This window comes from Passer domesticus, chromosome 2, assembly GCF_036417665.1.
Source record: "Passer domesticus isolate bPasDom1 chromosome 2, bPasDom1.hap1, whole genome shotgun sequence".
Lineage (NCBI taxonomy): Eukaryota > Metazoa > Chordata > Aves > Passeriformes > Passeridae > Passer > Passer domesticus.
This window is the reverse complement of record NC_087475.1, coordinates 81,767,037-81,791,991: the sequence shown is the minus strand read 5'-3', so window position 1 is coordinate 81,791,991 and position 24,955 is coordinate 81,767,037. Positions and strand designations below refer to the sequence as shown.

General features: G+C 39.0%; 1 protein-coding gene across 5 annotated transcripts in view; it reads right to left on the bottom strand.

Annotated features, from left to right (window-relative positions):
• The window catches only part of NOX4 (NADPH oxidase 4), a 110,867-nt gene that overhangs the window by 64,636 nt on the left and 21,276 nt on the right, over positions 1-24,955 (bottom strand). For all 5 annotated transcript variants that reach the window (XM_064409574.1, XM_064409569.1, XM_064409573.1 and 2 more), the window contains 4 exons: positions 21,174-21,402; positions 19,025-19,189; positions 18,831-18,893; positions 3,083-3,143 (listed from right to left, as the gene is read on the bottom strand). In XM_064409574.1, the coding sequence (XP_064265644.1) occupies positions 3,083-3,143; positions 18,831-18,893; positions 19,025-19,189; positions 21,174-21,402 (518 nt within the window). The remainder of the gene's footprint in view (positions 1-3,082; positions 3,144-18,830; positions 18,894-19,024; positions 19,190-21,173; positions 21,403-24,955) is intronic.

Genomic DNA, 24,955 nt, shown 5'->3' with positions numbered 1-24,955 from the left:
ACCAACCTGCATGTGTGCAATCACCACAGATCAGCCACTATAAACACCCTCACTTGGGCACCCAAGTCCTGACTGTCCAACTAAGCCATGCTCCACAGCCACAGGTTTCACAGTGCCACAGAATGTTCTATTAATACAATAGGTGCTGACTTAAGCAGCTCAAAAGTCAGCACAAGGACAGAAATTGTATTATCACAAACCCATTTTTAGGAAGGTTTTTTTATCTGTTCCCCTGTTCACAATAACCATGGCACATGGCAAAATATGGAATGAAAAATCAAATTAGAAGTGTTTACATGGGAAAAATCACAGCCAATGAACTAAACTACCTACCTCTGAGGCAGTGAGATAGATATAGATATATAGACATAGTCTTTACAATGAATGAAGAGAAAAAAGCATTCTTGGAGCCTGGCTTGTTTTATCCTAAACTAGACATATAAACAGGTCAGAGGTCTACAAAGGGAGCTAGGGGAATCATTTCAGGTGAAAATATGTGCTCCAAGGGCATCTGAGGGCACATTACAGCAATACCAGTGCCTGTGTGTCTGTTTTCTCTAATGAACATGAAAGTCAAGCACTATACAGTTATTAATACCACCACAACATGAGTGGTTGTGGTGGTATTAATACACAACATCTCCACAACAGGAGATCTCAGATTTGTAATGGAAAAGCATATGGGTGCTTAATATAATGAAAATTAAATTTGTATTTTTCCCCAAATCTGCTTCTGAGGCGGACAGATTCTCAGCTGTTCTAAGCTCAGACAGCACCACTTTGTTTGACTGGAGCATGAAACAGGGGGTCTAGATTACCAGTTGGTTTGCAAAGGTCTCAGAGCTATTGGTTTTGTAGCTTCTTCCTCTCTTACCTACTTTTTCTGTCCTACACTTTCCATTATTTAAATAATTGATTTTAAAAAGCAAATAATAGTACTGCCTGAAAATCTACTAAGTATCAGCTCTTATGTAAAGCATCGTTTCTAGAATGACTGGCTTTTCCTAAAGCTGCTTCTTTCACCTTATTTTATTTGAAATCTAAAATTATACACACTGGAATATGGGCAATAAATGACTTCCCATCAACAGCAACTTCTTAACAGTAGTTGAAAATACTATTGCCCCTTTTCTCCTGACATGCAGTTGCGTTCCCTACCTACAAAACAAGGTATTCTATTACATTTTCAAAATATCAGTCAGAGACATTGTTAAGAGGCTTGACCTGAAACAACTTGCAGAATTGGTTTTCCAGCAATCTGTACTCCCTCTCCTGTCCTTATATCTAGTGGCAGGAAATGTTCCTTCACCACATCTCCCAGGTGCAGGCAGCTACAGAAGCTAAAGTTATCCAGAGGAAAAATACCTCAACTAATCAGTTCTTCTCTGCATTTTGTGGCATATCTGCACCTCTCTTGCATTCTTTTAATTTACGCTTGTAATTGAGTTCTCTGAAATAAATTGTCAAGTCTCTTTGGTGTCAGATATAAACTGTCAGGAAAGGGAGACAGTGATACAAAAGAGAATTTTAATAAATAGGATAAAGGCTGAGAGAATAGGTCATGAAAAGAGCTCAAATGACAGTATGTCTCATAAAAACTCCTCCAGTCTAATATCCTGTCTGCAGAAGCAGCCTTTAGAGCATGCTTAAGAAAGATAATAAGGAACGTGGCAAATATAATAATCCTTCCTCAAACAGTCACAGATTAGAGACTATTAATTGTCACAGGGCTTAAGGGAATGAGTGAGAACAGGGCTCCACGGTACTGATGCAGCACCAAGGGCTGTGTAAACTGTCTGCCTCTCGACAGCACATTTGACACTGGGAGAGATATCTCTGTTTAGCAAAACTACTACAAGAAACGGTCTCTGTAGTGTTGACAGTGTCCTGAATACCACACAGTCCAACCTAGACACACCTTCCCTTCAGTGGAGACTATAGATGCTGACTTGGGAGAATAATACATAAATGTTAAAGAGAGCAATTCACACCACAGAGGTAATCAGAAAACTGCAAAGATGCCACTTATTTTGGAAAAACAATTTAGCTAGTACTTCTCCATCCCACTTTTCCAAAGAGCCTACTGTCACCTCCCATGTAGGAATGATGCCTACCAACAAAAGAACCCTCATTCTGAGGCAGACCAGAGGCTAATCCGCCCCTGTCTGGCCAACACTTCAAGCAAGGAGAGAAAATTAGGGGGATTATGGAACACATGTGCATATGGCATTGCCCTCCCAGCCTTTGCCTATTGAAGTCTTGCAAAGGCAAGTATGTAGCCAGACTAGAAAGTTCAACAAATATGCATAGACTTATTATCTCTGCACTGGTCTAATCCCTATTAGGGTGACAAGCTCATTTGACTCAATTCCACAAACACACAAGCTGATACAAATTAACATGGAGAACATTTCTTCATAAGAAATGAACCAGACCCTGCTGTGTATCTGCCTTCCTTACAAGGAAATGCTATGCTGAGCAAGAACAAAGTCAGACACTACGGAATAAGGACAACTATCACTTGAGTATACAACTGTCACAGGGAGCACCAAATTGCCCTTCTCCTCTGCAGGGAATCCTGGCTTACACCCCTGGTCTGGAGTACATTCAAAGAGCAATGGAAGAGCATGGAAGAACATGAAAGCAAACCTGTAATCTCAGTGTACCACAGGCGTTAATTAACCTGGCTGCAATCCAAATTGCTGGCACCAAAATCCGCTTATCTGGGAGCTGCACATGTCAGCATTTCTGCAGACACTACTATGTACAGAAGCACTGCACAGGGATAGCAGACTACCCAAAAACAAGAAAAAGAGGTAGAAATGGAGGAACACTGAAAATTTTTACAGTGCCATCAGAAGATCAGTTAGTAGTGGAAAAACATGTTATTTGAAGAAATAGTACGTCTGAATAAAGCAGGGATTGCATCAAGAATGTAATAAAAATGAATTTGGGAAAACAAGCATGAGCAATCTCTAGTGAGAATGCACCACAGTCAAGGAACAATTGTGCTGAAGCCAGAAAGTGAGAATAGTTCAAGTAAAGGCATTTGTCTCTGAAAAGGAATTGGTTTTCTACATACCTGTCCAGTCTCCTACTACTTTTAGGTGGACCCCAAACGTTGCTTTGGTATCTGTAGGGCACTAAAAATATTAAATATATTAAGCACCACTTCTGAGTAACAGAAAAAAAATGCATACAAAGTACAGTTGTTAAGACAGAACCTGGTATAAATAAGTAATTCCTAAACAGCCACACCAGCAGCTGTACCCTTAAAGAAGCAAGTCTATCATCAGCACAGCTGGGGTAGCCAAGAATACCTAGTATTCCTTCATACTTAACCCTATCTTCTAGTCACAAAGGAGTCTGGATGCTTGTTGCTGATGTGATTTGGAACAGACACTTCATGAAGCAGTACTCAGCAAGGATACCAAAAATAGAATGGAAATACTCCTCTACTATTGACAAATCATTCAAAATCACAAACTGCCCCATCATTCTGAAGGCATTTAAGAGACTTTTGATTCTTGAATGTCAAGGCCCACTTATTCAAGCTGACCATTCTCATGCAACTGATGCCTTCTTCTAAATGGAAACTGTAATCAATTCACAAGACCTTACAGTTGGCAAAGGAAAAGCACTAGATCCCATGGCATATCATAAAAATCACATTGCAGCCACCATTCTCTCACTCCACACATATGCCCTCACTTCAGGGCTATTGATTGTGACTATCAACAAAGGAATGTTATCATTTACAATCTTATCTACACCATGGTATTTAAAAACCTCCAGTCAAGGACTAAGGACCCCCCACAGTTTCACTCCTTGCTAGCTAGGGGGACATTTCAAACACACTGCTTCGACAGCTTTTGCAGGTACACCAAATGATGCGCACATAAACAGGACAAGTAACATTACTCAAGAAAAGTTTCTTCACTTTCCTTCTATAAACCAGCACCACTGCTTTCTTTTTGATAAGAGATATTACTCCTGAGTTTTGATGCCTTTCTTAGAACCTGTTAATGATCAATCCAAGCTCTATCATGAAACCAATACCCAATATATGATGTTCTATCTCTTTTCTTTTTTTTTTTTTTCCCTATTACTAGGGACAAACAGTAGTTTTGAGGGGAGGGCTTAAATTGAAGGAACACATCCATATGATAAATAAAAGGTGCCCAGGTAGAGAATCCCTGCACCAAATGCTCATACACCACACTTATGAAGACATTTCCTGGCTGTTCTGGACCTTTGGCACAAGTGTTCTCAAGATAATCTTTTCTGGGCAGTGTGAAGCCACTGACCTCAGGGCTGAGAATCAGTTCCTGCCAGTTCTGTATTTAGCAGCAGACACAGTTAAAGGGTTAGTATTATCTACATTTTGGAAAAACTAAACAGGGAATACAAAGTCCCAGCTCATCACTCCATTTTCCTGAGGGGGAAGAGCACTCCTTTTACAAATCCTGACTATTACATAGACTTATATGTAACTCCTTATTTTCTTCAAAGTTTTCCTATAAAAATGAGGTACAGAAACCCAGAGTCCCAATTATTTCAGCATGTCTTAGTCTCCAAAGAAAAACAGCATCAAGGGAGGGATTCAGACAAACACACAATGAGGCCAGTGTTAGCTATGTCTCATGGCAGCATCTTTCAGAAAAAATATCAAGACTAATTCTCCATAAAAAAGCAAGTAAGTGGTCTCTTAGGTGGGGAGGTGTATACTGGCAGCAAAAAGGTTTGTTCCAGAGGCTTCTGTAGGGTTTTTCACTCTGGGCTGCCCCAGGGCTCTCTGTGTTTCACAGGAGGTGGACTGATTTTCTTAGTCCAACTATCCATAGTCCCAGTTCAGCACATCTACAAAATTGTTATTCCCTGCTTTCACAAAGTTAATAGCAGAATACCCCTTGTCTCCTGCCAGAATACCTTCAAATCTGTTATACTTTACATCACCTTTATAACTAACTCTTTCCTGGACTACCCTGAAAAATTATCCAATAAAAGTGAGATTTGTTTCTCTTTAGACTTTAGGAAACCTATTTTGATACTTATAACTAGCTAGGAGACATCCTCATAGAGTTCTGCAAAAATCTCCTTGTGCTGCTAAATCTTACCAGAAGAAACATGCCTATCTGGGCTACATGGAGTGAATTTCCCCCAGTTTAAAGGAGAGAAAGAATGTAGGAGATCCAGCAAAGGACTACCAAAACAGTGAGAGGATTGGATAATCTGACACTCAAAGAGGGGTCAATAAGGGAATGCACTTGAGTAACCCATAGAAGAAAAGCCTTGGGGTGATGTCTGTCTACCAATAAATTAAAAAAAAAAAAAAATCTACAGAGAAGATGAAGGTGCTCTCTCTCTTCGGCAGCATGCATGGCAACAAGACACCAGACCAGGAGTACAAGTTGTTTCAGAGGAAATTTCATCTGGATATAAGAAAAGTGCTCTTCATCATGGAACAGGCAGCCAGGGAAATGGTACAATTTCTCCTGCTAATTCAGCTTCACATGACACTGAATAACCTCATCCACAGCCCTTGCACCAGAAGGTTGAACCAGATGATCACCACAGGCCTCTTCTGACTTTCAAGACTTTCTTACATCCCTATAATTTTAACTCTGAAATTTGTATTTACACATCTTTACTACACAGAACACTTATTTTACCTCTTTCATCTCTGTAAACACAATTAAGACTCTAAACAGTGGCTTTTTCCAGACTGTTGGAAAATATATTCCAGCAGCTTAAAAATATTCAAAGACAGTTTTTCAGAAGTTTAATCATGCAAGTGGATGAATTTTCCTGTGTTATTTATTAACAGGCCACTGGGAATCTGTCATGAAGTGTAATGAAAACATTCTCTTATACATTCAACCTTCATGAAATCACAGAATTGTATGATAGCTGAGACCAGAATGCACCTGTGCAGACTGGCTACTTTGATCCCCTTGAGAGAGCAGAGTCTGCAGGAGCTGGTGGCCCAGGAGAGTGTCCCATTGTGCTTCCAATGTCTCCAAGGATGGAGACTCCACAGCCTGTCCAGGCAGTTTTTCTCTGCTCCACCCTCAGAGAAAAACTGGGGTTTCTCTTAGGTCCAGTAGAAACCTCCTGTATACCACTTTGTGTTGTCCTGTCACTGGGTACCTCTGAAGAGACTAATTCTATTCTCTTCACTTTTCTCTCAGTTCAGTTTTCTCAAACTCTCTTCATACCCAGAGATGTTCCAGTCCCTTACTCATCCTCATGACACACTTTGTGCTTCAATACATCCATGTTTCCCTTGTACTGGAAAGTCCAGAACTGGGCACAGAGCTCCAGATATATCGCTGATGGGGGAAGGGTCACCTCTCTCCATCTGCCGGCAACCCTGCCTAATACAGCTCAGGAAGCTGTTGGCTTTCTCTGCTGCACAAGCACATTGTGGGTTCATGGTCAACTTGGTGTTCACCACGACCCCCTGGCCACTATGCTGAGCTCCTTCCCATCACATACCAGTACCTGGAGTTATTGACTTGGCGAAATGAAGGTGTGCCAAAATGGCCTCAGAAATGCATCACATCCTCTCTGAAGCTGTGAACAAAGCCAGTTAAAATTATTTTGAAACTGTGTTTTGGCAAATGACATTTCAATTTCACCCTGCTTTTAACCTGGGAGCCCTAAGAAACAATCCACTGTACTACGTTGAGAGCTACATGCAGCCCCCTACCCTTCCTTTATCACCCAGCACACTGTCTAGTGGAAAATCATAAAGATTAATCAATCTTAAAATAAAATAAAAATACTTTATCTTAGGTCCTTTTCCTTAAATCAACCTTCTTTTCCAAAAAGGGAAATCACTAAGTTGACTAGTCTGTAATGAGAAGGGAGAGTAGACAATATTAAACTAAAGGTCAGAAGTGCTTTTCAGTAATTCTTTACAAATTTGTTTCAAACTTGTTTGCTGCACTCGTTTGATTAAAATGCTATTATGCACAAATTAAGTGTTGCAGATACTGTAATAACATAATGTTAATCTTATTCTAACCTCAAAGATCTATACCTTTAAAAAGTGAAATATTTTACAGGTATGAATGTCTATATTTATCAGGTTATCTTCCAGCATTTGGCCCTTCTTGAAAACCATCTGGAAGCCAAAGAAATTCTGTTAAATTTAATATAGCTGTGCTGATTTACACCCTCAGAGAAACCAAAATGTGTTCTTAGCATTAAGATGGAATACTTTCCTCAGTTTACAATGCCTATTTTTGTATATATTTTCACATTCAACAATATTACAGGATTTTATATGTAGTCAAAATTTAGAGAATACAGGTGTTGTTCTACATCTTGACAAAAAAAAAATCAACTTTCCATATATTTTTTTCCTTTTTTTCTTCAAGCTAACTTGGACTACAAATGCAAGTTATCATGCAGGGATTGTGCAACAATCCCTGGAGAACTTTATTCTTATAAACCACTAAATTAATTACATTCACCAGTAACCTAAGCTCTACTATCTATCTCTATGCCAAGATAAACTGAATAATTTAAATAATTTATAATACACTACTAGATTAACACATATTTGAAATATATTTTATTTTACAATTTTATATTGTGATCACAGTTCTCTGTTGTCCTCTGCCTTGCTTTTATATGAATGGAAACCAATTACTGTTAGATCATAGCAGTTCTACTTTACACCCACTGTATAATGGCTCCAGTTGCCCCAGGAGAGATTTAGATGGGGTGTTAGGAAAAATTTCTTTACCAAAACAATGGTCAAGCATTGGAACAGGCTGCCTGAGGAAGTGGTGGAGTCACCATCCCTGGAAATGTTCAAAGGACATGCAGATGTGGTGCTTAGGGACATGGGTTAGTGGAGGACATGGCAGTGCTGGGTTAATGATCTTTTCCAACTCATGTGACTCAGTGATTCCACACCAGTACAAAAATCTGCTCACGGTGATAAGCAGTGGAGAAATCTGTGCACAAGAGCCCAGCACAAAGCAACTGAAAACTATGTTATGAACATCTGTGTTTCTAGCTTAGAGTGCCCTGAATATTTAACATCACTGCTGCATCACGTAGTCAAAAATCCTGTCTGGAACAAAAAGTGAGACAGAGCTTACTGAAGTTATTTTAATGTTATTAAATACTATTCACTATTTTAAAACACTCTTTTTAGGTGTTAGGGTGCAGGGAACGGGGTGAGACATCAGCAAGCTAGTAAGAAAACAAAGTTAATTCCTAAATATTTCCAGTTCTTCTGCGCACCTCTACCACAAGAACTGTGAAGCCTCTTTAGAGAGGTGTTAAGTTCTAATTACTGACTATCACAGAAATGCTAATACATGCACCAAGATAACACCAAGGAATATCTGTTATCAGAAGAAAGGAGATGAAAGGGATGCCGAAGTTACATACCCACAGTGGCTCTGAAAATAAAGCTCCTTACAAGTTCCAATGGAGATATTGCTCTCAAGTAAAACTGCACCACAGTAAACATCACCTCTGCATTTGGTGCTGCAGTAGGTGGCCTGAACAGTGACCAAAATTACAAAGAGGATCTGTACTACAGCTGGAAGAACAAAGTGTCTGATTGGAGGAATTAAAAAGCTCATTGTGGGATTTGTTTACATAAAAGGAAACTCCTTCAAAGAAGTCTTTCACTTTGAGTAAAAAGCCATGATATGATCCTAATATGGATTTGCAGATATCCTGGCAGGGACTGCAAACAGTGCAGAGACCCTGTTTCTATGCTCCTGCCTGCCAGGGTGAACCAGCTGCACTGCAAACTCTGATTCACCAGTCCATCCTTGCTGCAGACTCAATGAACCCTTACCGAGACCAAGAGAAACACATTAGAGACTTGGCAGGTTTTGAAAAAGAGGCAGAAGTGAGGAGAAAAAAAGAACTAAACACAACCAACGTATTTTTCCCTCCTCAAAGGGGAAAAAAATAAAAAAGGGAAAAAGAAATAAAAAGTTTTCAACTTTGCCAACTGACAAGAAAATATGAACCTTGGAAGTTCAGTAAGCTGCAGCTTGTCTGGTTTCATACGGAACTGATACAAACATTCCTAAAATGATTCATTCTGACACTAGAAAATGGAGAGATGTAATGACAAACACAGGCATGCTATATAAAGGTAGCCAAGAAATAGTAGCTAGACTTGAGTCTGACTCATAAGAGGTGAACTCTGTAACACTGGGCTATCCCTGTTTTAACTAATGAATCCAGTAAGAAGCAAATTTCAGAGGAAAATAAAGTTACTACATGGAGTTATTCTTTTAAACACATCTCTTCCTCAAACACTTGGAGATTTTTTTAAATGTCTCTATTTCTGCATCATGTTATTTTACAGATTGGATTTTGGTTAAAAGCTTTTCCTCTTACAGACTTGGCCTTACAACTATCCTAACTGAACTGGCAGACATCATAACATCTTGAATGTGGGGAAATCCTAACCACGGAGCATGATTTAAGTATCAGGGGTGCCAGGATGATCAAGGCAAGACCACCATGCCTCAAATACCCATGGCTTCAGCCAGAGTCCTGCCGCAGTAGAGCCAACTCCCAGCAAGCAGCTGCAGCAACATATCCCAAACATTTTTCACTTTCCATTGCCATATACTCCTTGCTGTACAACCCCAGACACCTGCAGTCAAGCTAGTGGAAAAAACACACCATAACAATCTGCAGGACGCATCACTGAGCAGCTGCAGCTCCAAGAAGGATCATTCTGGTCATCTGGGGTCTAACTTCCTCTGTAACACAAACTACTAACCCACACCCACTAATTCCCATGAGTCTGTAGTTCAGCATTTGCTAATTCACTCCCTGCAATCTCAGTTATTAAATTACTCTAAGTGTTAAAAGTGTTCTTTCTTTTCTTTAGGTCTCAGTCTATGAGAGTCCTATCTATAAAGTCTACTTGTTCCTTGATTTTACTCTCGCACCACAAGAAAATGCAAATTTTTAATGTAGCATTGTCTTAGGATTGTAAATAGACCAATACTTGTAAAATACACACAATACGGCACAAAATAAATTGTTGAATATATAATATGGAATTTCTTAATTTGTTTTCTAGCAGGTCTGTAATAGTGCAAGTGCTACTCTATTGCTGCTATGGATGCACTCAATACAAAGGTATACTTTTAGAGACTAATCAGCATTTATTTTCCTCTGCAGCTCAACCAAGGCAAAAAACTTGCTGACCACCCTTTCACCCCAGCAGACATGCTACACATCACAGAGTCATAGAATGCTCAAACTGGAAGGAACCCATAGGGATCATCAAGTCCAACACGTCTCTTATAGAATAAGAGAGAAAATAAATGTTTCAAACTCAGCAATATTCAGCCTATATAATTTATGCATCTCAAGTTGCTGTCTCGGGGAAAAAAAACAAATCACAACATTTCAAGATGCTCAGGATGCACGCCTTTGTCCCTGAAGGAATAAAAAGCAGAAGAACAATGCTTCTGCCCAAGACTGCCTCTCCAAGTCCTTCAAGGGTACACAAACACATGGCCAAGCAACAATGCATGGAGCTAACAAACATAGGATAAGGAAACTCAGCCGCACAAAAAGGTCCAATCATCAATCCTCCCCAAAAAAAAACAATGGGCCACCTCCAGGCTCATGATAACTGGCTTTCAGTGGTGTGAGATACTCATGGAAAGAACAACCAAAGGATCAACAAGTTTTCCAGTCAGATCCCCACCACCTTGAGGAACCGCTGTGTCCCTCTGAACTCCCCTACCAGCACACACTGTATTTTGCCAGGCTAAAGCAGAGAGCCCCACCAGCCAGATGGTCTTAAATTTAGGACAGCAAGAGGCAAGGCATTTAATTTCCTCTAATATTTTGTCCACATGTTAACCGTATTCATGCTTAAATCTTGTACTGATGTTTTGTTTTTGTTGTTTGTTTGCATGGGAGGATCATTGGTCTTTTTTGTTTGTTTTATTTTGATATTCTCCTGCAGTTCCTAGACCTTGCACTAATCTGACTTAGCAGCCAAACTATAAGCACTATCTCTGATGGGAGAAAACACATGTCTCTGCTGAAGTCCATACATGCCTGTTATGTATTGCAAATTTACTTTCATTGAATCAAAAAACCCAAACCCTGATGATCAGAGGGATCTGCCACCTTCAGTTTAAATTATCTGCTGAAGGAGAACTTGGGGTTTAGTGAACTTAGCAACAATTTCTGTGTTCCGTTCTCACCAAAAGAGTCAGATTTGAAAGTTTAAATAGAAGTCAGGGTTTACATAGGATTTTTATACAGACCCCACAACTATTAATCCCCAAACCAAACAAACAAGTCTAAGGAAGTACTAAAGACATCTGCAATATTAATCTATTCTATTTTTGTTTTACTTAAATTCTTCATCAAACAGCTGCTAGATATTCTTCTTCTATGAAGAGCAGACAAGCTCTAGGGATTTCTTTAGCTTGCCAGCAAGATACTTCACAATTTCCCTAAACACTGTGCAAATCACCCCATAAAGACAAGTTTCATAACTATTTGCACAAGATATTTAACAAATCTTATTCAAATGTCATCATGTTAGATTTTGTTTTTATTGTATTTATCTGACAGTATGAACTTAGCTCTTGATGTCCTTACATACTTTTTACTCAGGCAACCTTCCAACAATTTTTCCATTTTTTTAATGAAGTATTTCAGAATTTGGCCCCTAGGCTTTTCCTGTTGTGGACAGTTTATTTCTCAAGTTTACAGTGCAGGGCACATGTTTCTCCATCATCTCCTTATTCAGTACAAAATTTTAGGCTTAAAGAAGCTTAGAGCTAAAACTTCACTGCTAGACTGTTAAGATCTTCACTGATTTTAAATGAACCCTGAATTACACAGGGATAAAGACAACTCTGGGTCTACAAAACACTGGTTTTATTTTACAAAAGCAAATGTACTACTTCTGATGTTGTTTATACTGGGTATAAAATTTGCTGAGATTTTTCTGACAAGGAATCAGGCTCAAAAACATAAAATGTACAGATCAGGGCCACCACCTTGTAATCCCATCATGTCTAAATCCAGATACCAAACAGACTTTAATGGAGATGCAGAGGTAATAAGGAAAACTCAATCTACAAAAAAAACCCAAAACCAAACAAACCTAAACAAAACCCTTAAAGGTAAAAAATCTATGATTAAGTAATAGCTCTGAGATTTTAGTTCAGTACATAACTTGACATGTACATTCAGAAACCTCCCAGGTAATTCTTCTATTTACCCTGAGATAGTTAATGGATTTAAGAGTTTCTCTGCCTGGGATAATATTACTCTACTATTTGGATATTAAACGAGTGAGTATTCGTATACATTTGCATTTGAGTGGATCTGAGTATCTGCATATGCAAACTTATCCTGTCCTAAAAACTCAGTTTTGACTTGTTAAAAAATGCACACATACCATCCTCCCTCTGGAGTTTTCTTACTCATACAGAACTGTATGTGGAAGGAAAGGAAGGAAGATGTTGCACTACAAATCCTCCTGATGTGGTCTGCTTCAAATTAACCATCTGCTCAAAAATATGGAGAACCAGAAAAAGGGCAGAACTTCTTGGAGCTTTTTATTACCAGACTCCTCCAGTTTCTACTTCAATGGGATTTAAAAGCAGATTAAATACAGCACTAAAGTATGGGGGGATCAGAGCACACTCTGACATGGGAAAAAATTTCTAGTTTCAAAGAAACCTCTTGTTGCCAGTAGTTGATCACTGCTTAGCTGTTACCAGATCTGGGATCTAGACATTAAATGAAGAGCCAAAACTCTTCAGAGGGTCTGAAGAAGCAATCTCCTACCTTATTAATAAAGCACATATTTCATAAAGCCCTGGAGTCTCAAGGCTGGGATCTTTGTTTCAGCTTGTTTTGATTTTTTGCTTTCTATGTGCCACTTCTGAGCCACCTCTCTCTTTTAACTCTATCTCATGAAGCTACTAATCAGTGGATATGCAGGGAACGTCTTATACAGACACAGGAAAAGCTCAGCAAGTGTTTATGCAAGCTACCTCTGTTTAAATAACAACAGGAATATCTTTAGATACATGCATGTGTCAACTTAAAAAAAAAAAGGCAACAAAGGAAACTTCAGGATATTCAGACTTTAGCTCCAAGGAAGAAACAGGGGCATGACAGCTGCCAGTGGCATGACAGCCAAAACTGTCATGCCAAAACTGTCATTCCAAAACTTTGGAATAACAGATTATTTGATGCTGCAATTATGGATGTTTGTTGCAAAACAGAATTTACCCAAAGCAAACCTCAGATCTAAGCCATTCCCAAATTTAGAAGGATTCACATCTTATTCTCATCCTTATTTCAAGGTCTGTTACAGTCTAAATTCTAATTGAAGTGATGTAATTGTTTCCTACCTTCCTTTGGCACAAGAAAATCAACACTGCTGAAATAACAAGTTACCAAGCTTCATGAGCTGCTGGGAGTAGACACCAGTCTTTTGATAGCCAAGTGGTCTAAACTACAGCTCATGAGAGTTTGTGCTTTGACTCTGTAGTGGATTCAGCAGAGACCTCATAAGAGATTCAGGACTTCTTCTGAAGCACTTAAAATCTGTGAAACACAAAGCTATTTCTATGAGGCTTACTACTAATCACTGCTTGCTAATGCAAGAAATTACGGAAACACAGTAGAAAAAGTGACTTAAGATACTAACTTATATTCTAAATAGGACTCTGCTTCCAATGTCATTCATTAGCAAGCTGAAAAAAAAAAAAAAGAAAGCATGCAGTCACGGATTCATGCTGCTGAAAATCACCAGTAACACATAAGTGTCTGAAAAGTGAGGGAACTCAACACCAGGGGGAAAATGCATGATGGAGATGGAAAAAAAACAATGCCACTGTAAACTGCAAGCCTTAGTCTCTACTTCTTCCTACAGGTTAAAACGAAGAGCAACCAGAATGATGTTGAAGGAAATGAACACTCCCCAAAATGTAAAAAACAAGAAAGAAAAAAAAAGACTTCAAGATCTCTAAAGATTGATTTAGACAATTACATTTAAATTGCATTCCACAGCAGACAAGTTCCACACTTTCCTCCAAAAAGGGTAAAGAAATGTCAGTCTCAGGAAGCAGAGCATGTTTCTCTGGATGGTCTGATCTCCAGACCATATGTTGCACTTGATCTGAAAGACAAATCTCTTTAAAAGAATCCATCAAGGGGAAAACACACAAAAATAATTTGTCCATTTACAAACACTCAGCTGAAGTAATTATATACAGAACGTAATTGTCGTCACTACAGATGAAAATATCTTGGGACTGTGCTCTGCTCAAATTCAATTCTAAGCAATAATACCCTACCTAAAATAAATAAATTGGACATGAGGGCATACAGGACTGAGAACATGACTCACACTGTCTTACACAGCAGAGTAACAGATATGTAAAGTTGTGCAAAAAAAAAAAAAACAGTGAAAAAAACTGTCATAAAACATGATAAAAAGAAAGTTGTTTTTTTTTTTTTTTTTTTGTGGAAATGAAATCAGAACAATAGAGCAATGAAGACACTATGAAGTGAATGGCCGACTATGCACTACCTAGTGTCCAGCAGGTCACTTGCAGGAATTCCAAATGTTGGGCCAGCTCTTCATTACCTTTCACAGACTTCCCAAAGACAAGGAGACATGCTAGAGAGTACAAAGTCATTAGTGAACAAAAAGCAGTAGAAATACACTTCAGAAATGGAAATCACACCACTTATGAGAGAAAACTGGTATTTCTAAGCATCTGAACTTCAGAACACATAAGTGACACTACCAGAGGGTTGAGGTAGGTGATCCTCCTTTATTCAGCCATGCTTCGAGACCTGTCTCCATTGCTGGGTTCTTCACTACAAGAAAGACAAGAGAGTCCAGACAAAGGCCATGAAGATAATGATGGGACTAGAACACATCTCCCACAAAGAATGTTTGAGAGAGCTGTGACTGCCCAGCTCGGAGAACAGAAGGCTCAAGGGGACCTTATCAACATTAAGCACCCAAAGGCAGGGTGCAAAAATATTAAAGCCTTTTTATGCTCACTTGGTTACAATTCAGAGCTCTCTCTGGCTCTGAGCAAAACACATGGAGATTTGCCAGAGTGGAATGGGAGTGAGTTCAGTGCCTTCACACAGCCTCCCTGTGTGTCCCTCCACCCTGGTGTTATGTAAGAAACTGAGCTAAACTGTAAATATTACACAACCTCAAAAAGGGAAGGGACTAGTAAAATATGTCCACAACTCCTTCATGCTGACTCATCCCCTCCTTTCTACCTAAGCTTATATATTATTTAGGAGTATAAAGATATGTCTGCAATGGTCATTTTTTGTCTCTTAAGCATGTTCTAGGCACAGTGAGACATTTCACCAGTGTGAACAGAACATCACATAGGGCCTGGAGACAGACTTTTCAGTATGACCTGTTGCAATAAGACATAGGGTAATGATTTTATACTGAAAGAGGGTAGATTTAGACTAGAGATAAGGAAGAAATCTTTTACAATGAGGACGGCGACACACTGTATTGTAAATGCAAGGCACCCCCAACAAAGGAGAGAGGATGAAAGGATTTTATTTTATTAGAAGGTTAATTTATTACTTTATTATACTATATTATATTATATTAAAGAATACTATACTATATTATACTAAAAAATACAGAAAGGACACTTACTGAATGTTAAAAAGATAACAGTGAAAATTCATGACTCTGGAAAGAGTCCCGACACAGCACACATTCCACACGAGCACAACACAGGAGAAACAAATGAGATAAGAATTGTTTTTCTTTTCTCTGAGGCTCTCTCACTGTGTTTCACCTTTCCCAGGAGAAAAACCCTGGGCGAAGAAATCATATTCCGAGAATGTGAATGCCACAACACTGGAACAGGTTGCCCAGACATCTGGCAGATGCCCTGCTCCTGGAAACATTCAACATCCCTGAGTTGGATGGGGTTCTGAGCAATCTGATCTACTTGAAGATGTCCCTCATTACTGCAGTGGGGGGTTGGACTAGGTGGCCTTCAGAGGTCCCTTCCAACCAAAGTAGTCTATGACTCTAAGCAGGACAGCAGCACCAGGAAGAAGACGGCAGTCCTCCCCTGCAGCTCTGCTGCAGTCATTGCTAAACTCATTGCTGCAGTGCACCTCCAATATTGAAGCCACACACACCTTTCATGAATTTCTTACTGTGGATCTAAGCCATTCACCCCATCACCAACCCAGAAAAATAACCCAGGGATTATGATCATTCCACAAAAGAAGCAGCACTAGTGTTCCAGCTTGCTTGGGAACTACAAGTAGGTCAGATGGGAGTGGAAAAATGACCGAGTTAAGCTTTTACCTACACATTCTACAAGCATTGTCCTATGGCTAGCATCATACTAAGCAACAAAAAAGCCTTCTTAGCAGGACATCAGCCCACACCATATTCTCTGACCTAGAAGGACATGCGGAAATGTGTCCCTTGCTTAGTCTGGGTAAAAAGATTGTCATAGATCTAGACACTTAGAATCCTCATTATGCTGTGAAAGTCATTTACCCAATGACAGCCTTTCTACAGTACAGTTAATGTTGTAGCAAAATACGCTTGTGGCAACTCAGTGGTAACTTCATATCTTGCAATAGAATATATATGTGATCTTGAAGGATATGCTGTTATGCTGAAGGATACCACCATACTTAAAAGTGTAAAACACTGAGCATGAACAGAAATTGCCTGGTCTAGTATTACCTAAAATACATCATGCATTGTGCATGAGTGGAAATTGCTAATTTTAATGTTAGCTATTTAATACATGGTTGTAAAACTTATACAAACTGTAATTTAACAACTACAATTACATATTGAAAATATATACTGCATATTATCACTTATTTATATTCACTAAGAAAATGCAAACTCACAACAAGAGACTTTCCATAGCTCCTAGCTCTAGAGGTTCGTCTGCAAAAATAATTTTACATAACATGCATTATCATACTATACCATTTTAAATACTGGATGAAATTCTCAATTCATGCAAGAAATCTGACATCCAATTCAACTTCATCTTATGACCTCACCCAGTCAGTCTGTCTCAGCAGTCTCTTCTCTAACAAAAACTCTCATCTGAACCAAGTCAAATATTTCTGATGACATTATTTCTAAAAATTAAAGCCACAAAATCTATTGTTTTAGCAGCGTCCTAGTACAAGAAGACTAAATCTAAAGTTCCACTTTCCAAACTGTGCATTTACTAATAATGATCAAATTATTACCATCATATTAATTTTGACTGAGATGGACAGTGAGAAATTAGAAACATAATGTTTTACGATTAATATTTAAATAAGATGTGCTCACTGGTACAGACCAGCTCTATAGCTATACTAGGGCAAAAGGAGTGGAAAGAGTTACCCAAGACTTAAAACAGTTCTTGAAATTTATGGTCTGAATACTAATGTAATAAAAAAATGTAAATAACTTCTGACTAAATCATTCTGCATAAATTCATATATGCATGTAATTTTTCAGCATTCCATATCAAGTTATCTTCATGCGCTATACAGACAGAGGACAGTCTTAAAAGCACTACCTCCATTAACACATTATATGTAAATGATGTGTTATAAATAACACATAAGCGATTTCTCTGGTTTGCACTGCTTAAGTGCAAATGAATGAAAGTGCAAAAGTGCAATGATTGCTTCACCAAGCTATACAGAGGCAGCTTCCCTTAAGTGAGATTCATTTCTAGATTTACAGCACAAAATTGATTTTGGATGGAATTTAAGTGTCGGCTCTCCTGTGACTCCTAGCTCAGCATACATATAAGTAAATTAAAAAACCAAAATAAAACACCCCACAAACCCAAAGAACTGGACCTGGCTGTGCCCTCAGAGTATCAGCTAGCTTTAAAACATCTCAATTTCTCCACAGCACTAGCTATAACTCAGTAGGAATAAAGTATCAGTTATGAGTCCAAAGAAAGCAATCACACATGAACATTTATCTCCACAGTCTTCTTGAAGAAGAACGTTCAATTCAGGCAATCCAAAAGCATTTACTCCCATTGGAAGGAAAAGGCTGCCACTAATAATCAACCTCATACTCTGCTTTTGTAACCATATAGCCAGCCAGTACAGTGATTTTTTTAGCAGAATCTACCAGGTCTCTGCACTATGTACTCCCAGAGAACACAACTGCATATTGTTCCAGTCTGTCTCTACAGGTTTCAGCTCCCATTCTAGACCAACTTAAGTAGGAATCCTAACATTGTATCACCTCACTGTAATATCATAATATCATCAATATATCTCTTAATATAAAAATAAAGCAGAAGACAATTGTAGAAATTTTTTTAACTTGATTTTTTCTAACTTTGAAAAAGGCAGTCACAGAAATGTGTTCTCATTGAAAAAGAGAGGTGGAAAAAGTTCATTACAACTTGTGCCCCTTCTGTATTAAGATCTAGAAATATGGCTGAAACTTCTTTATTATAAAAGAATTTCCAAAGTCACATGGATTTTATTGATTTATTTACAGATTTTTAATGGATTTGTTTAATGGATTTGTTTATTATTGGTTTTCACTTATGGAAAGGTTTGAAAAAAGTTCCCATTATCTTTTTCTCAACAGTGGAGAAAATTAAATATGTATTGAATACTGTCACACATAATAATCATGCCATTTCATATTCACTGGTACCCTCATAAATGAAAGATGAGCTCTGCTGGAGAGAATTGTCACCTTGAGAGAAACAAAGACCATTTGCTTACCAAATATAAATAAAAGAGAAAGTACAGAAAAGAACACTATTTCTTACCATTGTAAGAGTGAATGGATGGCTTTCCAGGGCAGACACTCTTGGACAGTGGAGAATAACATACTGAAATAAAATGGTAGAAAGGATACATTCAAAACATTCAGTGATGGGCTAGTACTTATAAAGTGATAGTCATCCCTACAGATAATGTTACATGAAAGCAAAGTGGTTTTTTTAGGGCCACATTAACTCACCTGACCAGGCCTTGCTTCAAAGTCATCTTTCACCATCCTGACTTCAAGGACGTTGGAGGGGTGGCTTATTACTGAGGTGATTGTGACTGGCTTGTTGCTGCGGATGTAGCGGTACAGCCGCTCCACACAGTACAGGCACAGAGGTCCGGAAATCCAGAACCAGGTCTAAGGGAGAACAAAAAGAGGTTACCTCAAAGACTTAACTTTCTGTCTTCTATTTTCACAACTACACGAGCACTTTCAGGATCTCACTTCACATCTAACATCCACGCCTCTCTCTACATGCTGAAACCCAAGAATGTTCTGAAGCCTTAATCAGTCTAACCAGCAGCATCACCCACAAGCACCAGAAATTTTAATCATAAAAATCATCAGGAAAAAATGCTAATGGCCTCATTTGTTACCATGTTATTCTGGTTTGATGTAGTTAGATTGCAGCTGGTTTCAGCAATGAAAGAAACAGTACCTACACAGACCAGAGTACTATACAATCAGTTAACATATCTGGAAAAATGCTGCCTGACCTCCAGTATTATTTAACTATTACCTTCTTATAGTCATCTCAGGTTCAAGTAAAAACTTAAGACAGCTGCATTCTTGTGCTATAGAAATTATGTTGATATTAAATTAGTGTCAAACCATAGACAACAGAGAGAAACGGGTACTTATAAATCACAATCCATTTGCTCCCATGGAAAATGTGTATGCTGGACAGAAAATGCCCTGGAAATAGCCATTTCTCTGCACTGATTATATGGGGAGTCCTGGGTGACTGCTCCAGATGGAGACATTTGCAGCTGCTCAGCTAAACCCATCCTAAGAGTCAATTATGGCAGACTTATCTACTAATTCCACATCTGCTCAGTCATTCAAGCCGTGGCATTGAAGTGCCCCTCAACCGTCATCTATCTTCACTCCCTTTCCAATTTCTGACATTACACAGCAACATCTCTTGCAACTAGCAGAGCATTTATTTTCAACAAAAAAGCCTTACAAGTTTCAGTAGCTCACAGTTTTGGGTTTTTTATTCAACTTGGTATCACAATATTTCCAAATCCAAAAAAGTCCTAGTGTTTCAAAGCTGCCACGAGAACACTGAGTGGCCACTTCTTTCCATGACTCCTTTCCCATGAATGGCTCTAAAGTAGGCATCTTAAGCCACCAAGAAGACTCTTTGCTGCCCTGTGGGTCATATGGAGCCAGATATACACTGATGCTTATAATTCAGGAGTATTACCACAACAAAATACCAATCCAAAGAGCTTTGTTGGAGGAATTCAATGTAGAATTAACTCTTTCTCATTAGGATTACATACTCCATAGAAAAATGGGTTCCAAGTGCAGCTAAGGGGGACAGATGTTCAACAGAAAACAACAAGGATAATAACAAAGAGAAACTCCTGTGGGGTCTGTTATGGGACCATTTTGAATGGTGGGTCTTGGACTCATGAACTCCATATTTGCAAACTTCCTCAGGCTACGTGCCAATACAACCCAGCTCAGCTTTTCTCAAAAGAAAAGAAAAAAATTTGGATAAAGAAAAAGCTGCTGCCACAAAACACAAAGAAACAAAAGGAAAATGGAAAACCAAAAAAGAAAAGGTTTTTTTGTCCCCACTCTCATCATACTTATTTACCCATGCCACATATAAAACAAGCCTGTCTGCAAATAACAGACTACAAAAGCCAAACCACAACCAACTGCAACCCAGAAATTAGTATTAGGACTTGCATCCGCATGGTATAAAAGAGAACAAATGGAGCTTGATTATTTCAATTAACTACTGCCACACAATGCTTACAAAAGGACCTTACGAAATGTTATATAAATGTTTGCTCTGAAATGCTATGCTGTAAAATCACATTTTTAGCAGGATCAATACATCCCTTATGGTGTTGTTCAAAAAAGAACATTACAGCCAATCTCTTGACATTTTTCCACCCTCCCTATTCCATGCACCACATTGTAATGCACTTCAGGGTTAAATACAGATTGTTTTTTCCCCACCAAATCTCTGAATGCCTCAAAAGGTTTTAATAATATTTTCCAGTATTAAAACATCTGGTCTGGAAAAGCAATAATTAGTGGTTATGGCTGACTGAAAGGCTTGGCATGGCTTTTAATACCTGAAATGTCGGATCATACAGACCTCTGGGAAGTGCGACTGGAATTTGGGTTCCTCGGAACAAACTCTCATAAAGCTATTTTGTACAAAGGGTTCTGGTACTGGTAGGTCCTCTGGGAAAGGCTCAGCAGTATAGTCAGGAAACAGCTCTTCAAAAGCCTTTGGCACAGTCAGATTCTGTCGGAGCGTTTTGTTAGGATTAAAGCAACCAGGAGGGTGTTCCTCTAAGTTGGTCTGGTACTTAAGCACTCCCCTACAGGAAAACAAAAATAGTAAAGACACTGAAGTAACAGTAAATAAAAAACAACTTATCTTCATTCAGAGAGGACTTCAGAAAGCAGTCACAAGGCTCATCTTCTGTTAGAAATTTTATTCTGTTTGCCTTCAGGACTTTCAGTGAGATTGAAACTTTGCAACAATAGAGCCTTCTGTCACTTGAGTCAAGGTTTAACTTTTCCAGCTTACTTGGCACTCCCCCACTGAACAGCCTCAAGCTTAATACTGCTTGAAATGGAGAAAATATTGTGGGGGCCTTGAAAAAAAAATTAAATAATCGCATTTCCAATTCAATCACACACAGGCTGTTTTCACTCATCCTCCCTACAGTCAGCAAGCCCTGTTTTTAAGGCAGTTTTGTAGCAGAAGTGGCCTAAGTTGCCAAATCATAAACTGCAGGAATGTTCCCACTACTTGGTGTTTATCACGTTTGCATACAAATAGAAGGAAAGTCTTCCATGGTAGCCAAGGAACCTGCCTTGCAAATTATTTTATGAGGTCCATCCTTATTTTATTTTTCCTCAAGCTAAGTTAAATTTACAGTAAAATGAAGTGAGAACTTTGAAGTTACAATTAGAAACTCTGAAGAAAAAAGTGGAAACCTCAGACACTCTGGGATATCTCAGCACAAGAACAAATCACTGAAAACAGGGAAGAACAGATGATAGGTGTAATAAAATTCCTCAGAAGTACTACTTATGTCCAAGTCTAGATTTGATGGCAGTAAAACCACAAGGAAGAATATTAAAAAGAAATAAAAAATGCTGAATGACACCTGTAGAGGATGGTGCTGAGTGGGAAATGAGGCATACTGAGACAATGCCCCGACAGCTAAGCCTTGTTATGAAGGCTCGGATCAAGCATACAGTCAAACATAAGGACAGGTGCTCCCCCTCCTCTCCTCAACATACACACAGCAGCAGCAGCAACAGGGTTTAACTCAGAAGAAAGAACTCGGACATCTGCAATATTCCCAACCTAAATGGGCTCTGACAGGCTACTGGCAATCTTCCCTACAAAAATGCAGTCCTGACAGCTAGTAACAAGCTTCCTGCATGGTCTAGTGAATCATGTCAGCTTGGAGGTTAAGCCTGCTCACTCTTAAATTCCATCTGACCCTGGAAGAATCATTTGGGAAGTGTCCTTGCACCTCCACCCATGCTTCTGCCTGCATTTATTGCTCAATCATGCCTATCTCTTGCATCTGGCATCACTGCTGGTCACCACATATTGGCAAAGTGACACATATCCCTAGCATCATGCTAGCTCCCTGCTCCATAAATATTATGGTGCCTCATGGATTTAGCTGCAAGTCAAAGCCCATGCAGTATTTTTCCAGTGAACCTTGCGTGCATGCCTGCCAGCAACTCCCACAGCTTCTCTCTTCTCAGCACATCCCCGAAGAGGATTGCCTTGAGAGTAGCTGCAAACATGAGCGCACTCTCCAGTGATCTCTAGCTTATTTAAACTATTATAAACATGCTAACTGAGAGGCAAACAGGGATCACAAAGCTGCCTGTCAACAGCAGCTCAATAACTCCCAATTCTGAAGCTGCCGAGGAAAAGTAAGTCTTGCACACCCAAGATCAGTGCTCAGAAAGGTTAAGTTCTGCACTGAACAAACAAACCACTAACATATGACAGATGAATCACATCACTTTATATATTGCTGAGAAGTGGTTGGCTGCCTGAAGGATACTGTAAGAACATACCTACAACAGTTTGAAACAAAACAATACTGTGAAAATACTTTACTCCTAAGAGGTAAAACCTCAGTCAACCTGCCTGTGCAGCTCAGCCATGGGAAATGCCTTGCTCTGTACAGTAAGTGGCTATGCATTTGCAAATCTCTAAGACATCCCACACAGGAGTAATTTAGGCACCTAAGCATGGATATCTAAGCTTCCTTTATTCTCAAAAGAGATTATAGAACTGTTTGGATTGGAAAAGACCTCTAAGATCAAAAGTCCAACCATTTACCCAGCACTGCCATGTTCACCACTAAACCATGTCCCTAAGCACTCCATTTACACATCTCTTAAATACTCCCAGGGATGGTGACTTTACTGTTTCCCTGGACAGTTTGTTCCAGTGCCTGACAACCCTCTGGTGAAGAAATTTTTCCTAATATCAAATCTAAATCACCCCTCGTGCAACTTTTGGCCACACCCTCTTGATCTTATCAATATCACTAATGGAGCCAGGAATCAGTCCAGCTCACCTGAATGTAGATCTCTAAAACAGCAAACTACATGAAGCATCCTTCAGGCTCCATAAATATTTATCAGAACTCATTAGACTATAATGGGAAAGACACTGAGAAAACACTGTAGAGATCCACATTTAGGCATCTTAAAGTTGAACTGACTCCCACTCTCCATGACTCATTCCTCTCCCACTTCTGACATTCAGTTCTTTCAGATTTTCACTGAATACCTTTGTAATTCAGTACTAGGGAGGCTGTGTACCACAATATGCCTGTTCAATGCTTGCTGTATTACTGCAGCCTTGGTTTGCAAACGTGGTAAATGGAACGTGGTTAGGAAAACAATGGGCAAAGGATAACACCATGAAGGAGATTAATTAAACTGGACATGAAAAATACCCCTAAGGCAATCACTGGAACAGACTGCCTAGGGAGGTTAGAGGATCTCAGTCACCAGACGTTTTAAAGAATTTGACAAACAACTGTCAAGAATAATTTCAAAAAAATTCATACTTGCTTAGGATGTGGAAAACAGGTTAGATCCATCTTCCCCAGCTACAAACAAGTGCTATGCCATTAAAAAAAAAATCCAAAAAAGAACAGAACAAAAAAAAACCAAAAAAACACCAAAACAAACAACAACCAAAAAAAACCCCAACAAACTGAGAACTGGAATTGTTTCAATTGTTTTGAACTCATTATTTCTTTAACAGCATATTTTATTCAACAACATATTCCTGCCATGATCTTGCTAGGTCTAATTGCCTTTCCAAGTTTACCTTAAGCAGAAGGGCTCACTGTCACACACTCAAGCACCCTGTGTTTCAGTAGATATTTAGTGACATGGAGAAATAAACATCATTCAAATACACCTTCCCTTCTCTACACTCTGCATCTAAATCCACAAAGGAAACTTCAGAGATGTTAACTGAAACAGATTTTCACAGAATTTCACAGAATCATAGAATAGTTTGGGTTGGAAGGAACCTTTAAAGGTCACCTAGTCCAACCCCCAGCTCACGCAGACATATGTCATAACTTCTGGAAGATGCTTTACCTTGCAACAGAGCTCAGTTAGTTTGTGCCCAATACAGATCTGACCATCAGCTTCATGACATACGAACACTGGTCTGATGTTTGTGAAAAGAAGAACTAGCAAATTTTGTAAGCAAAGAGAAGGAGGTAATGGGAGATGCCATGCCTTCCCTCTCCTTTGCAGTCAAAAAGGAAGGCAGAAAGGAAAATGCAAGGGATGAGCAAATTTGTTTCATATTCTTGTCTCAGCAAACAGGTAAGAGGGGGCAGAAAAAGAAACTTTGTTTTC